General features: G+C 35.0%; 1 protein-coding gene across 1 annotated transcript in view; it reads right to left on the minus strand.

Moving 5' to 3' along the window:
- The window catches only part of NCAM2 (neural cell adhesion molecule 2), a 140,664-nt gene that overhangs the window by 55,827 nt on the left and 71,812 nt on the right, over positions 1 to 13,025 (minus strand). The window contains exon 12 of the mRNA XM_053969832.1: positions 7,804 to 7,977. Coding sequence (XP_053825807.1) covers positions 7,804 to 7,977 — 174 coding nt within the window. The remainder of the gene's footprint in view (positions 1 to 7,803; positions 7,978 to 13,025) is intronic.

Here is a 13,025-nt window from a genome sequence, read left to right on the forward strand (position 1 = left end):
TGGCTTTGTAGGGGTTTTTGATCCATGATTTTGCTGCTCTTAAACTGCCTGCCTAACAGTCTGATAAATGAAGAACCATATCCTAAAGCTCAATTCATGACGCAGAATTTTTTTCTGAATGGCTTATGCCATCATTTAACAGAGACAAAAACCTGTGAGTCTTCAGGTACTTCTAGATTTGTGGAGTACATACATAACATTCCAGAAAGGCATAAACACTCCTCATGAATAGGAACTGTTATTGTTGAACTGAATGCTATCACAATTCGTGTCACAGAGAGTCAAATCTGACAGATATGCCAAGGAAATGTCTCAAGATGTATTTTCCTCCTAGGACAGGCAGATGAATGCATTTTTCCTTCTGCTTTTGCAGCTTCCAGCAGAAATTAGTGAATCCTGCCTTGAAGATTTTCAACTCTGAAAGTAATTTTGAGTGCTGACTTAGCCTACCAAACTATTTGCAATTTATTTCTGTTTGATCTACAAATTATACGGATATATTCTCCTTAATCATTAAACCCATTAGGAAAATTATGTAATTATATGGGATTTGTATCTCTCAGGAATCTATTTGAAAATCTTCCTGGTTTAATGATTAAATATTTTTAAACTGGGAAACTCTTTTAGTAATTGGTGGGGTACATACTTTAATGCTTCAGTACAAGAGAAGCAGTAAATACAAAACCTGCAACTTAAGATGCAACTCATGTAAATTCTTACCAATCTGTCTACTAGATTTCCTCTTAATTTCAACAATAAGAGGTAATAATTGCTCTGTTTTTTTATAATAGGAAAGAATATCTTCTGCCATATTGGTGTTTCTGATATCTCAGGGGAAATCTCTGCAGGAATTCTTCCCTATGAGGACAGTGAGACCCTGGCACAAGTTTCCCAGAGAAGCTGTGGACACCCCATCCCTGGAAGTCTTCAAGGCCAGGCTGGATGGAGCTCTGAGCTACCTGGTCTAGAGGAAGGTGTCCCTGCCCATGGCAGAGGGTTTGGAATGAAGTGAGCTTTAAGGTCTCTTCCAATCCAAACCAGTCTATAATTCCATGATCCAATAAAAATTTAAAGTCTTCTGAAAGAATGTCTGCTTATACGATGTCCGCCAAAATGTCCTACTTAAGGACAGAAAATGAAGTTTAGTAGTTTAACCCAAAAACCTGATCTGCACAGACAAAAACAAAATCCCCCAAAACCCCAACCTCCCTCCCCCCTCCCAAAAAAAACAAAACACACCACACCATTTCAGAGTTTGGAATGTTAAAAAAAAAAAAAAAAATATATATATATATATATATATATGTAAAAAAGAAAATGGAATTACCTTTTTTTAATTTATTGGTTTATATTTTTACTAATAACTTTTATTGTGAGTTGCCTAGATCATGGATACCTTCTGACTGGTATAGCCAATTCAAAACTAAATAGCACAATACCAAGGGAGAGGACTTCAAGTTTTGATTACCTCATCAACATGGGCATGTACATAACTTCCCCTGACTTTAAGGACATGTGTAGTAAAAGGAGCAGCAGTACCAGGCAGAACACACAGCACAGTAATTTAAGAACATGTCTTGGGTAAGAGAAAACATTTATCTTCTGTAATACGCCTTAAAACCCAGTTAAATGTGTGTGAATAAAATAGTAGAGGCAGGACCTGGTTTGAACAAAATCCACTCATTTCACAAACAAACTGCTAAATATGGAATTTCCATCCACAGAGACATTTAGAACTGAGGGCAAAGCCCTAGCAAAACTTGGAATTTGGCCCTGCTGCAACCTGGTGGGGGGGGGTGGAGCTGATGATGACAAGGATCCTTTTGGGACCTTTAGGAATTTAGGAAGCTAAGTTATTCTAGAATTTCATGAAGTACATTAAATGTACTCAGATGAAAAAGGAAGTAAACAGAATATGCTGAGATTTGAATGTCAAATTATAAAGAATTTGTTATTTCAGATTTGAGCTATAAGTTGTTAAAACCCAGAGAGAAAAAAACTAAAGTTATGTTGAAAGCACGTATTTGCATTAGTACTTGTAACTGGATAACTCCTTATTAGCTGAAACTGAAATTTTAAATTTATTGTTCTTCAATTTCCATATATTTAAGATGCTGTACAAGTTGAGATGTTTTCCTTATGCTGTGTTTATTTTTCAGAAAATTAATATAATGCAACTTGTTCACCTGTCAAGGGTTTTCTTTTCTTCCAGAAAGAATAAATATTTCAACATTTCTTAGCTAGAAATATTTTTCATCCTTTCATTTTGCCTTAAAATGGAAAATTGTAAAAACATATTTCACTTCTCCTTGCCCACAGTCTGATTATGCTATGACAAGATTTCAAAAATTATTGTCTCCTTCAATAAAATATTCACTAAAGAAATATAAACATATGTTGATAAATTATCTTTGGTATATTTTGATATCACTGCATGAAATATATTTACAAGTAAAACTTGTAAATATTTTTTTTTTCCTAAAAAATTCACAAGATCAATACTTAGAAATAAGATAAAGAAACTCTGATCTAGAATCTGAGAATTTCCAAACACAAGTAGTTTAGAGGAAGCAAAGCTGGGAGGTGTGTGTGGATGTGTATGGGTGTGTGCGTGTGTGTATTGGCTCCACAAATCCCCAAATGTGTATCTCTCTTCTCTAAGACTGCCAGCCATCCACCTATGCCAGAGGTGAATTTCCACAGTAATCTGAATATGGGACTGTGTTTAATGTATTCCTCATGTTGTTCTATCACCAGCAAATCGAATAGCACTAGAAATGCAGAGATTGCTTTTTCTTGGTATTTCACTCAGAAATATATAATGCTCTGAAAAAAAAAAATCTTTATCTGACTACCTGTAAATTGAAGAACAAAGGAAATAATATGTTTTATATTCCTGTTGAAGACATTCAAATGTTTTCAGAGAGTGCACATTTTTCAGGTTTCAAGTCCACTTCCACAGTGGTTTGGATTTGTGTAAAAGCTAATTTTTACAAAAGCATTATCTGCTGCCTGTAAACCAGAATTAGTAAAGTCTATAATGCTGTTAAGTCAAAATAATACCTTAATGGCTTCTCTATTAGAGTTAAACCAGTGGTGCTTTCTGAGGGATTGAACGTGAAGAACTGAATTTCAGACTCTACCTAGTTTCTTCTTTGGAAAAGTCAGTATTACATGAAATGGAAAAATAAAGGAGGCTTTTTCTTATGAAGTTTTTGTTGATTAGACAGAAACAGATCAGTTAATGTCCTTTCTTTAAAAACAAAATTGCACAGAGGATTGTGGTAAGGTGATTTTTCCCAGCACAGGTATCTTACACCTTGTCACTGGCTTCTTTGTGCCTACAGAAGAAAGTCTGGCAAATGCTCTTCACTTGTGCTTATCCACTTGCTGATGGTGGATGGGCACCTTCCCACACTCAGGGATTTACCAGCTGTCTGGGTGAAAGGATGCAAACTCTCCTTGGAGAATTAATCTTGCCACTACTATCTGCATGTCTGCTACTTCAGGATTAGCGGGTTTCTTTTCACTTCTGACAGAATCATAAATCCCTGGGCCCTGAGGGGACTGTTCCCTGCTCACCCACCTCTTCTTGGAACTCTGGTCCACAGGGAACTCCACTGTAAATTTGGATTTACTGGTAGCCTTCAACAAAACTATTTTCATATTCAGAGGAGCACCGAAAAAGTGCAGAAAAATCTCACTGCCATTTGTTCCCTGATCTCTTGCTGAATTATGAGAGTGTTGATTATGATTTTAAATCCCTTAATAGACTGAAATTGGTGTATCAGATGATTGCTTCACTTTCTGTGCTCTGCTTCAATAGCTGCAATCAGCACAGACTTTCAAATGAAATCTTCTTCATTATAAAAGACAAAGGGGAGAGAACAGGGAAATAGATATTCCTGGTTACAGCTCCAAGACTAGAATTTTCTCCTTACCTGAAAACAGCTCAAAGTAGTAAAGTTTGAGACAAAAGTCACCTTTAGAGAGATTTTTTTAAGAAAATGGCAAGTGAAGAGAATTGCAGACTGGATTTTCATAGAATCCACTTCATAGTGCTTAATCATCCTGATTAGACTTATTTTTATTTATTGGATGATTGATTGCAGAAGAATACCTAACAACTTTGATAAGCAGTTATTGTGGTTTTCATATTAAAAAAACACTTAAAATCTTAGTTGTAAAGGGTGTTATGCATAGCTATTGTATCATAACCAAATGAAAATTAATGACTTGCTAGCATTAGGAGCAATTCTTCTCAAAAAGTTTTTGAAACACCTATTAGTCACCTATTAATGCTTTATTTATAAACTTGCTTCTGTAGCCACATTTCCATGAGTTTTGTTTAATTTTAAAAGGCATTTTTCATTAATTTTATCACTTTATGGTTGTTTTTTTGTTACTGTGTGAAAATAACTACATTATTCCTTTAAGTCACAGCAGAGAGGGAGCAGAAGTCAGTTTAGCCTTAAAAATCCCTGTATTGGAATTCTAACAGTCCTCCAGGTACAACATTTTCCTGCATGTAAGTATTTTCATCTCTTTTCCTTAATGATGTTTTTGGAATTTGCACATTTTGTACATTGCGGCAAGAAAGGTCTGCAGTTTTACCCCTCCTGAGTTAAATCAGACTGATAAATAACCATCCTGTAAAATTTCAGAATATTTTGTCACTTACTACTGGGAAAAAAATCATGGCACATGCATTATGTATGCACCACCACTTGATATGTGCAAGCAGTTATCTATCCCGGAGTAAACAGCATTTATATTTGAATCTTAGCCATAAACCATCCCTAAAATGTGAACAGATGGAAAAAGTGGTTTTGTTTCCATTAAGGAATATTGACTGAGTGTGGAAATTATGATGATCCAACTACAAATGGTAATACAGAAAACTGTCTGCATTCTAAACATCCTCCTCTTAGCTGAGATGATGTTGAGGCATGCTAAGGAAAGTGGTGCTTCATTTCTTAAGCACAATCAGAAACTGTCCCAAGAATATGTATTTGTTATTATCCTTTAATAAAGTATCTTAAATATCTCAGAAAGCTGAAAGAAAAAACAAAACAAAAAAAAAAACAAAACAGCACCTTCACACTAATAAAAGCTTCTTTGAAAAATATTTCAGGAATGGAAAATAGGGATTTTGGAGAGGGTATCTCAAGGTTATCTTAACATGACACTGTAAGTAGGGTAAAATATAAATAGAGAAAATTTTGAATGGATGTTTTAGAAAAATTGCTTAAACCTTTGAATGCCCAGGGAACAGGCAAAGATTCAATATTCCATAAGGATTCAATTTAAATTTAACAGTATTTCCTTTTTAAAAATAGACACTAATTTTGTTTTTTGACATCTCCATTTGCAAAAGCGTTTTCCATTCTGGATTGTTATGTCTGTGCTTTGATAACATGTTTTGGTTTTCTGGTTTGGCCCTACAGTACTTCAAATATTGAACAAGTTTTCAACTTATTACAGAATATCTGCAGGAGTTTATGATAAATAAATCCAGGTCACTTTTGTTTTCCCTGTAAAACTACATAATGTAGCTTCAATAAGATTTATGAAAACAAGATGTCTTCTGTTTAGTAAATGTTTGACAATCTGAAATAGTTTTTGATTTCTAAAACAGTTCAGAGAGCAATTCAGAGAAATATAGGATATATAATCTCAATCTTTCTACACAGGGGTATATCAGTAGAGATTTCAGAACACATCATGAATTAATTATGTAGTATTAATTTTTAATATTGCCCACTGTCCTTTCAATATTTATATATTTACTACATGACTCTTTGTAGACAAAGATGGCTTTTCAGGTTGTATTCATATTTACTAGTATTTGTCATCACCTGGAATAATTTTTGGTAACATATGCTGTTAAGAGGTATCTTTAATATGTTCAAAATTGTAAATGTGACCTATTTTGTTTTCTCAACAAAACTTTTTAGCATACAGTTAAGAGACAATGAAATGAGGAGGGAAACACATACTTGCAAGATGGTATACCCCCTGAAATTGTCCATGTGAAAAAGGAGAGTAAAGTATACAAAGAAGAATGTAGGGAAATAATATGACAGTATGCAGGAAGTAATACAGTTCTCTGCCAAAGAAATGTTTAATATGAGTAGGAGTGGCAGCAGAGATCCTAAATACCCACAATGTAGTTCATAGTCATAACATCTGCATAAGGACTGCAGGTATTTGTATCTGTCACTCTACTCCAATTTTAGAACCATAGAATTCAAACAAGTCTTGGACCAAAATGATTCCAAGAACATTTCATGTTATACAGAAATCTCCAAAGTGAGCAACAACTTAAAAACACTCAATGCTGAAAGAATGTTTCAAAAGGAAAGTGAATTTTTGAAGAAGGCAGCTCCAGTCAACTCTAGTAACAAGGGTCTGTCAAATTACACATCTTTCCTACTGCAATAAATTAATTTTTTAATAAACTTCCCAACAACAGAAATAATAGGAAAGAAAGTTTTATAGAGAGTAAGGTGAATATATTTTTTGCAAATTTAACACTGAGGATATGTGTTTGTTCTGTCTTTACAATGAAATTAATCATCTGTGTGATTGACTGATTGACTCTATAGTCACTGGGTTTTTACTCATTTGCACCCTACTGCACCCTACTATGCAGACTGGTCACTTCAGGTTTTACTATTTGATATAGTTTCATATCAGAATAAAATTATTGTAAATTCATTGAAGGAAGTAGCTATGGGAATAAAAGTCTCTAACTTGATCTGCAACATTGCATGAAAAAAATTGAAGAAGTATACCAATATCCATCAATGTGCCTGCCCTGCAAACAGAGGGCAGGCACATTTTTTTTAGATCTTCTAGTGTTGAAAGAAATTCAAACTATACTGTATATGAATGTTACTATTATTTACATTATTGCATTTATACACACAGTTACTGTCTTAAGAAAAACAAAAGATAAGGAGGTATAAACCTGTTTTTTGAACATGTTAATTAGATGTTCATTATATGTTTCTTTGAAATAATTCTGTAATTTTGAACATGTTCAGTTTAGTGCCGAATTTTTGTATTACAGTATGTGAAAGGGAAAGAGACAACACACATTAGATTTGCAACATTTTTGTCTCCTGCGACTCTGCTGATTGCTGCAAAACCATTTACCTCCTGAAGTATTAATCAGAAAACTGTTGAGGCTGCCTTAACTAGCACTGAAAATACCAAAAGGCATATTTGGATACAAGAGTTAACATTACTCTGTATGAACTCCCCAATTCATCAGGGGCCTAAAGAACTCTTGTCTGTTTGCGGAGGCTTATGCTCTTTTCTGCCAAGAGACATGTAAGTAAATACCCTTTTAGAGGGCATTTAATGTTTGTTTTAAAAACATGATCCTCTTGAAACAGGTATCTCAAATATTAACAGGTATGTAGAAAGTTACTAAGTAGCTCAAAATCAGTAATTAGTGCCCATAGTGTTAAATATTATATAACAGCTTAATTAAAACTATTCATTTAGCTGCATACAAAATGCACATTCTCAAATGCAGTGTCATTTCTACTCTCTGAAATGTATTGCATCAAAAGGCAGCTTTTGGCTGGACATGAAAAATGGATTACAATTGTAACTGCTTTTTTTAAAAAAAACGAAGAGTTTACCTTTACAAAGTTGTGGGACTGTTTCTAACTGGTGTAGAGAGGTCTGCACTAATACAGAGATACAGCAAACAGTTCAGAAATACTTACAGTATTTTCCTTGGACATTCTTCTCAAGTAAAACACTTCCATTTATTTTTTGTATACTTACTTTGAACTCCATGGGAGCGAACTATTTTCCAGGTTTCTGAGGCTACCTCTTTCACATCCACTTGGTAGTGGTGAATGGGCACACCTCCATGTGAATCTGGCTTATTGAAGGAAACCTTGGCAGTGGTTTGTGACAGCTCTAAAACTCGTACTCCATACGGATTTGATGGCACATCTGCAGAAGTACGAACACAGTTTAAAAATCAGCAACAACTAGACAGACCTAAGCAGCTGATAATCTACCCACAAAAGTCTCCTTAGAGTCTTCAAGGGGAAAAAAAATAATACTGAATATGGTGCAACAATATTTGTGTTAGATAAACAACTTAAGCTTTCTACTGAGCTGTAAGAAAACCACATTGTATGCTAAATTACTGCAAAAACATTTTCCATTTTTGCCTTTTTTTTATAATATGATCTTTCTTAATAGCTAGTTTAATCATATAAAAATGCAAGAGATCAGACTGTTGACTGTATAATTATGTAAAAGAGAATAACAAACTTTCTATCAAATTTAACAAAACAAACAGTTACATCTAATTAGGTCATTTAGAGTCTAAATTCTTTTAAATAACTTTATGACAAAGAACCTTATAAATAATTTAGCCATTTTATGGAATTCTGAAACAGCTGAATATGTGAATGTCTTCTATTTTTCAAAGACTGGATTTCAAGCTACTAAGAAAATACGTTAATGGAAGGTTTCTTATCCTCTGTTCAGCTTAAGAACTAATTTACAAATTAGGTTGCAAGAAATATTTTCTCTGAAATCAAAAGCAAGAGTATATCTTTCAAAGTAGAAAAGATCGATGAAAATAAAGCAGGTGTTTGTAGGTGTTGAAATGCTACATATGAAACAAAAGCAAACTATAACACTGGAGTCAGTACATCTTTAAGAATAGAAATATTATTTTTATGATTTGTGATCAAACACATAGAAGTCAAAAGACTAGCTTTGCTATTTGTCCTACATTTTAAAGAGTTATAATTATAAAAAATGATAGGAAGAATTAATTCTGTGGACAGACTACCAGGGTTTTGAAACACCATTAAAAATTTGTTTTCTGAATAATCTGAAAATTATTTGCATACCTTCTTCTAGATTTGACATTGCTTTTGTCTCCACGTTATGAAAGATATTTTTGTAAGGACATGCCAGAATTTGAGCCAAAGCCTGTAATTTGGTTAGTGGGTAATGAACCATTTCCATAAAATATTGTCTGTATTCAAAGGCTGTCAGACAGTTGTGAATGAAAAGAAATCAATCTGAGCTTCACCCAGCATTGGTACTTGAATGAAAATGAGACAAAAATTTCTGCAAAAATGTTAAAGAACAGATTTAATGATATATTCAGCCACAAATTCTCAGGAAAAGGACACTGCCAAATCTGGTCTAAAGGCACTGATTTCTATAACCTCTTAATTATCAGAAACTTAAATTTTTTTCAGAAGAACATCTCTGTCAGTTGTCAGACTTGAGTGTTTTTATGCAAATATCATACCTCTTACCGCTGGCATTTCTGATTCCAAGTCTCCTGAAACCTCCAATACTTGCTGTTCTCTGAGTTAAAACCAGCATAGATTTTATTTATATGGGTAAGAAAGTTGTAACATCTCTTACTTAAAGACACAACTATGTGAATCCATTACATTACAGATTTTAGTAGAATTCAAGTCTCAGCTTGAGAGATTCAAAACCTTTCCTATTCCAGAAAACAATTATCAGGATATGGGATTTTGCAAGAAATTTTCACCTTTCTTAGAAAGGGATTGAAGATCTGTGATCAGATAGACCATGACCAAATGTAACCAGTCTGCTATGGATCCCTGAAAACACTGACCTGGTTTTTTGATCTCTTTCTAAATGGGTCAAAAAATTGGGGGTCCTTAGAAAAAAGAAATTATGTTCAAAAAGCATACAGACTATTTTTTCACATGAATATCAATACTCAATACAAAAGATGACTGTTCTTTGGATTAAATTACAAGCGAAAAGCTGTTGTAGATACCTACAGTATTAAAAATAGCTTCTAAACTTCTGAAAATTCTTTTTCTCTCATTAAAAGTATTCAAAACAAACAAAACCAGGGGATGAATTAATACCTAATTTTATTCATACTATTTTTATGTTAGTTTTTGGATAATATTTTTAATAAGCCAATTCCGTGGTGTTTCTGTCTGCATCAGAACAATTAATTGGTCTATAGTATGAATCAAAAATGTGTTATTTACATATCCACTCTGTTCTTGGCTTTCCAAATGTTAAGGAGACACTTCCTTGTGTGTTAATGCCTGTATGTGGTTAAATATAATAAGCATGGCACAGGGAAGATGAAATCCTTCAGGAAGAGCCTTATGTTTGCTACTGCAGATTCTAGTATAATTTCTGCCAGAGGAAGATATTATTCCAGTTGATAATAAGCATGAAATGAAGCTGCTTTGAAAACCCAGTACGATATTTTGCGCAACTAGCACAATGCAATATGTTTGGAACTCACTGAAGTGTAAAATATATCCACAATACTATTTTAAATATGCGTCTCACATTCCAAGCCACCCACACATGCAGGTAGATTTTATGCATTTTTCAAAGTTGAACTATAGCAGTTGTAAGGAAGATAGTGAATCATCTGAAGAAAATATAGATGATATGCATTCCTGGTGAAAACCAAAACCAAATACTAGAAATACCATCAAGACATATTAAAATACCTACTATCTATTTCCAGCTAGGCAGATCCTTAACTTTTTTCCCCAATGAAGATCAATAACAGCATAATGAACTGAATCTAATTCTGTGGTTCTCTAATGAGTATGAATTTGATCATGCAAGGTGTACAACTTTCTGGTCCTGATCCAGCTAAACATTCCTGCATTTGAGCTGTCCCCTGTCAGTTGCAATTACTTGCAGCATTGCCATGATTTTCATATTAGAATTGCAAGCTTTTTGGATCAATGTTGAGCCAGAGTGAAGAATAATTTGCAATACTGTGTACGCTGAAGTCTGTGCCTGGAAGGATAGAGCTGTGGATTTTTCTTCTTCCTTTTCCTTCTAAACCAAATGACAAAATTAATCTTAGAGGAGGTTAGCTACAGGCAGAGATCACTAATTCATATACTCTTGTAGATGTAAGTTGAAGAACTAAGCAGTGGAAAAAGGAGGGGATTTACTTTCTATGATTTAAAGATCACTTAGTGATAGCAAAGATTCCAGAATACTTCCTTGGAAGTTCCTCTGCTTTTTTTTATCATTATACTGCTGTCAAAACAAGGGAAAATTCATCACAAATTCAGCCTTTAAATTGAAGACATAAGAAGTCCCGACAAGTGTCAGACATTTCATCGACTCCATCATCTTTCCACAACTTCTATTTCTCTGTCCAAAAAGTGACTATATTTATGTATGATATTAAAAACTTGTGAGGAGTTAATTTAGTTTTGATTTCTGTCTCAACACTGATTGTCAGGTGCACATGTGCCACTTGCCAGAGGCAGCCAGAAGATGGAGGAAAGCCTTTTCTTTGGGGGGACTTAGCCTGGTAACCATTTCACACCTCACATGGGATAGGCAGTCAGCAGGAGACCACCAAGGATGCTGTACTCCGCAGAGAGATTTCCCCAATCAGATGGCAAAAGGTCTCCAGCAACAGACTGCAGAGGAAGGCTGGACTGGGCCAATGGTCTCCTGTCAGCAGGCAGACTTGGGGAGGAGCCAGGGGGTATAAAAGTAACTGCTCAACAAGCTCCTGGGGGCTTTTAGAGATTTGTCTTTTGGCCGCGGACTTTTTGGCTTTGGGCTTGGTGGCTGGGGCTTTTTGTGTCTTGTTTGTTGGGATTTTTGAGTCTGGGGGCCTTTTAGGTCTTGTTTTTTTGCTTTGGTTCCAGTCCTTTGATGTGTGCTTCTTGCCCTGGCCTCAGCCTGCCTTTTGGCTGTCCTGCCCTCACTGGCTCTTGCTCACCCTCGTGTCTGTCCTGCCTCCCTGTGTCCCTGACTGACTCCCTGCCTGCTCTGCCCCCACGTCCCTGTCTCTGGTGCTAATGCCTGCTTTGGTCTCTGCCTCCCCTCTCTCTCTCTCTTCCCTCCCCCACCCCTTCATCCTTTTCCATTTTCCTTCCTCCTGTCTTTTCTAGCCCTCTTTAGTAGAGCAGCTCCTTTTTTTGTTTGTTTGTCCATACCAACAAACGGTTCTCAGGTACAATGTTGACGTGGTTGACTTAATTTCATTCTACATCATCTACTTTTAAAAGAACTCACAGTTCCCCACACTGGAACGTGACAAGAATAAAATAAAATCAAATAGTATCCCCAAACAATAGGTGTAAAATTGCACCTCATCTATTTTGTACTCAGAACATAATGCTGGTTTGCACAAATGGACTTTGTGATCCAATGGCCTAAATAGAATTGGTTTGGTTCCAAAAACAGTATCACAGCTTATAGAGAAGTACACATAGAATTACTAGTTCATATTTGCCTCCACTGATGTGTAAAGTCTCCTTAAATTATGACCAAACTTGTTCAATAAATGACCACTTTTTATCACTGGGGATTTTCTTTTCAAGCTATTTTTTGATAGCTTTATGGAAGAAAATAACTCCCTCTCAGAGTTTAGCAGCCCTGGTATAAACAGAGAAAAGGAAATGATTCTGTGAGAGTGGGTAGTGGGCTCTGGGATTGATCTTCCAGTCAGCTCTTGTCTCCTGTCAGTATGTTGCTACTGCAGTTCTCCAGCTTTTCCTCTTTCTGTACATCTGGCATATATATTGACTGAAAATAACTATGTCTAAATGCTGAATCTAAATAGCACCAGGACCCTGGCAAGGAAAGAGATGAGGCTGGGGACTAGACTTCTGGAGTCAAAAATCTCTATGAAATAGCTTCTGCTTGTACATTCTCAGAATGGGGAAAAACCTCAATATTACATCTGCATATATTTCTTTTGCCAAATCTCTGAGAGTTCAGGAAAAATAAGCATTCATTTAGTAAACAAGACCATAGCTAGCAAATAAATACATAAATAATAAATTAAAATAAGACACATGCACACAAAGCAAAATACTGCTGCTATGTTGATAGTTTCATACCTATTCTAATTGAAAATATGTTGCTGTTTGGTTAATTTTTAAATAAAAATCCTTTAGCTGATGCTGCTATTATGTGAACAGCAAGTTTTAGAACAGCAAGCTAGATTTTAGGTCTGCCCATATATTTTTGGAGACAAA

This window comes from Vidua macroura, chromosome 2 (genome assembly GCF_024509145.1).
Source record: "Vidua macroura isolate BioBank_ID:100142 chromosome 2, ASM2450914v1, whole genome shotgun sequence".
In the NCBI taxonomy this organism is placed as follows: Eukaryota; Metazoa; Chordata; class Aves; order Passeriformes; family Viduidae; genus Vidua; species Vidua macroura.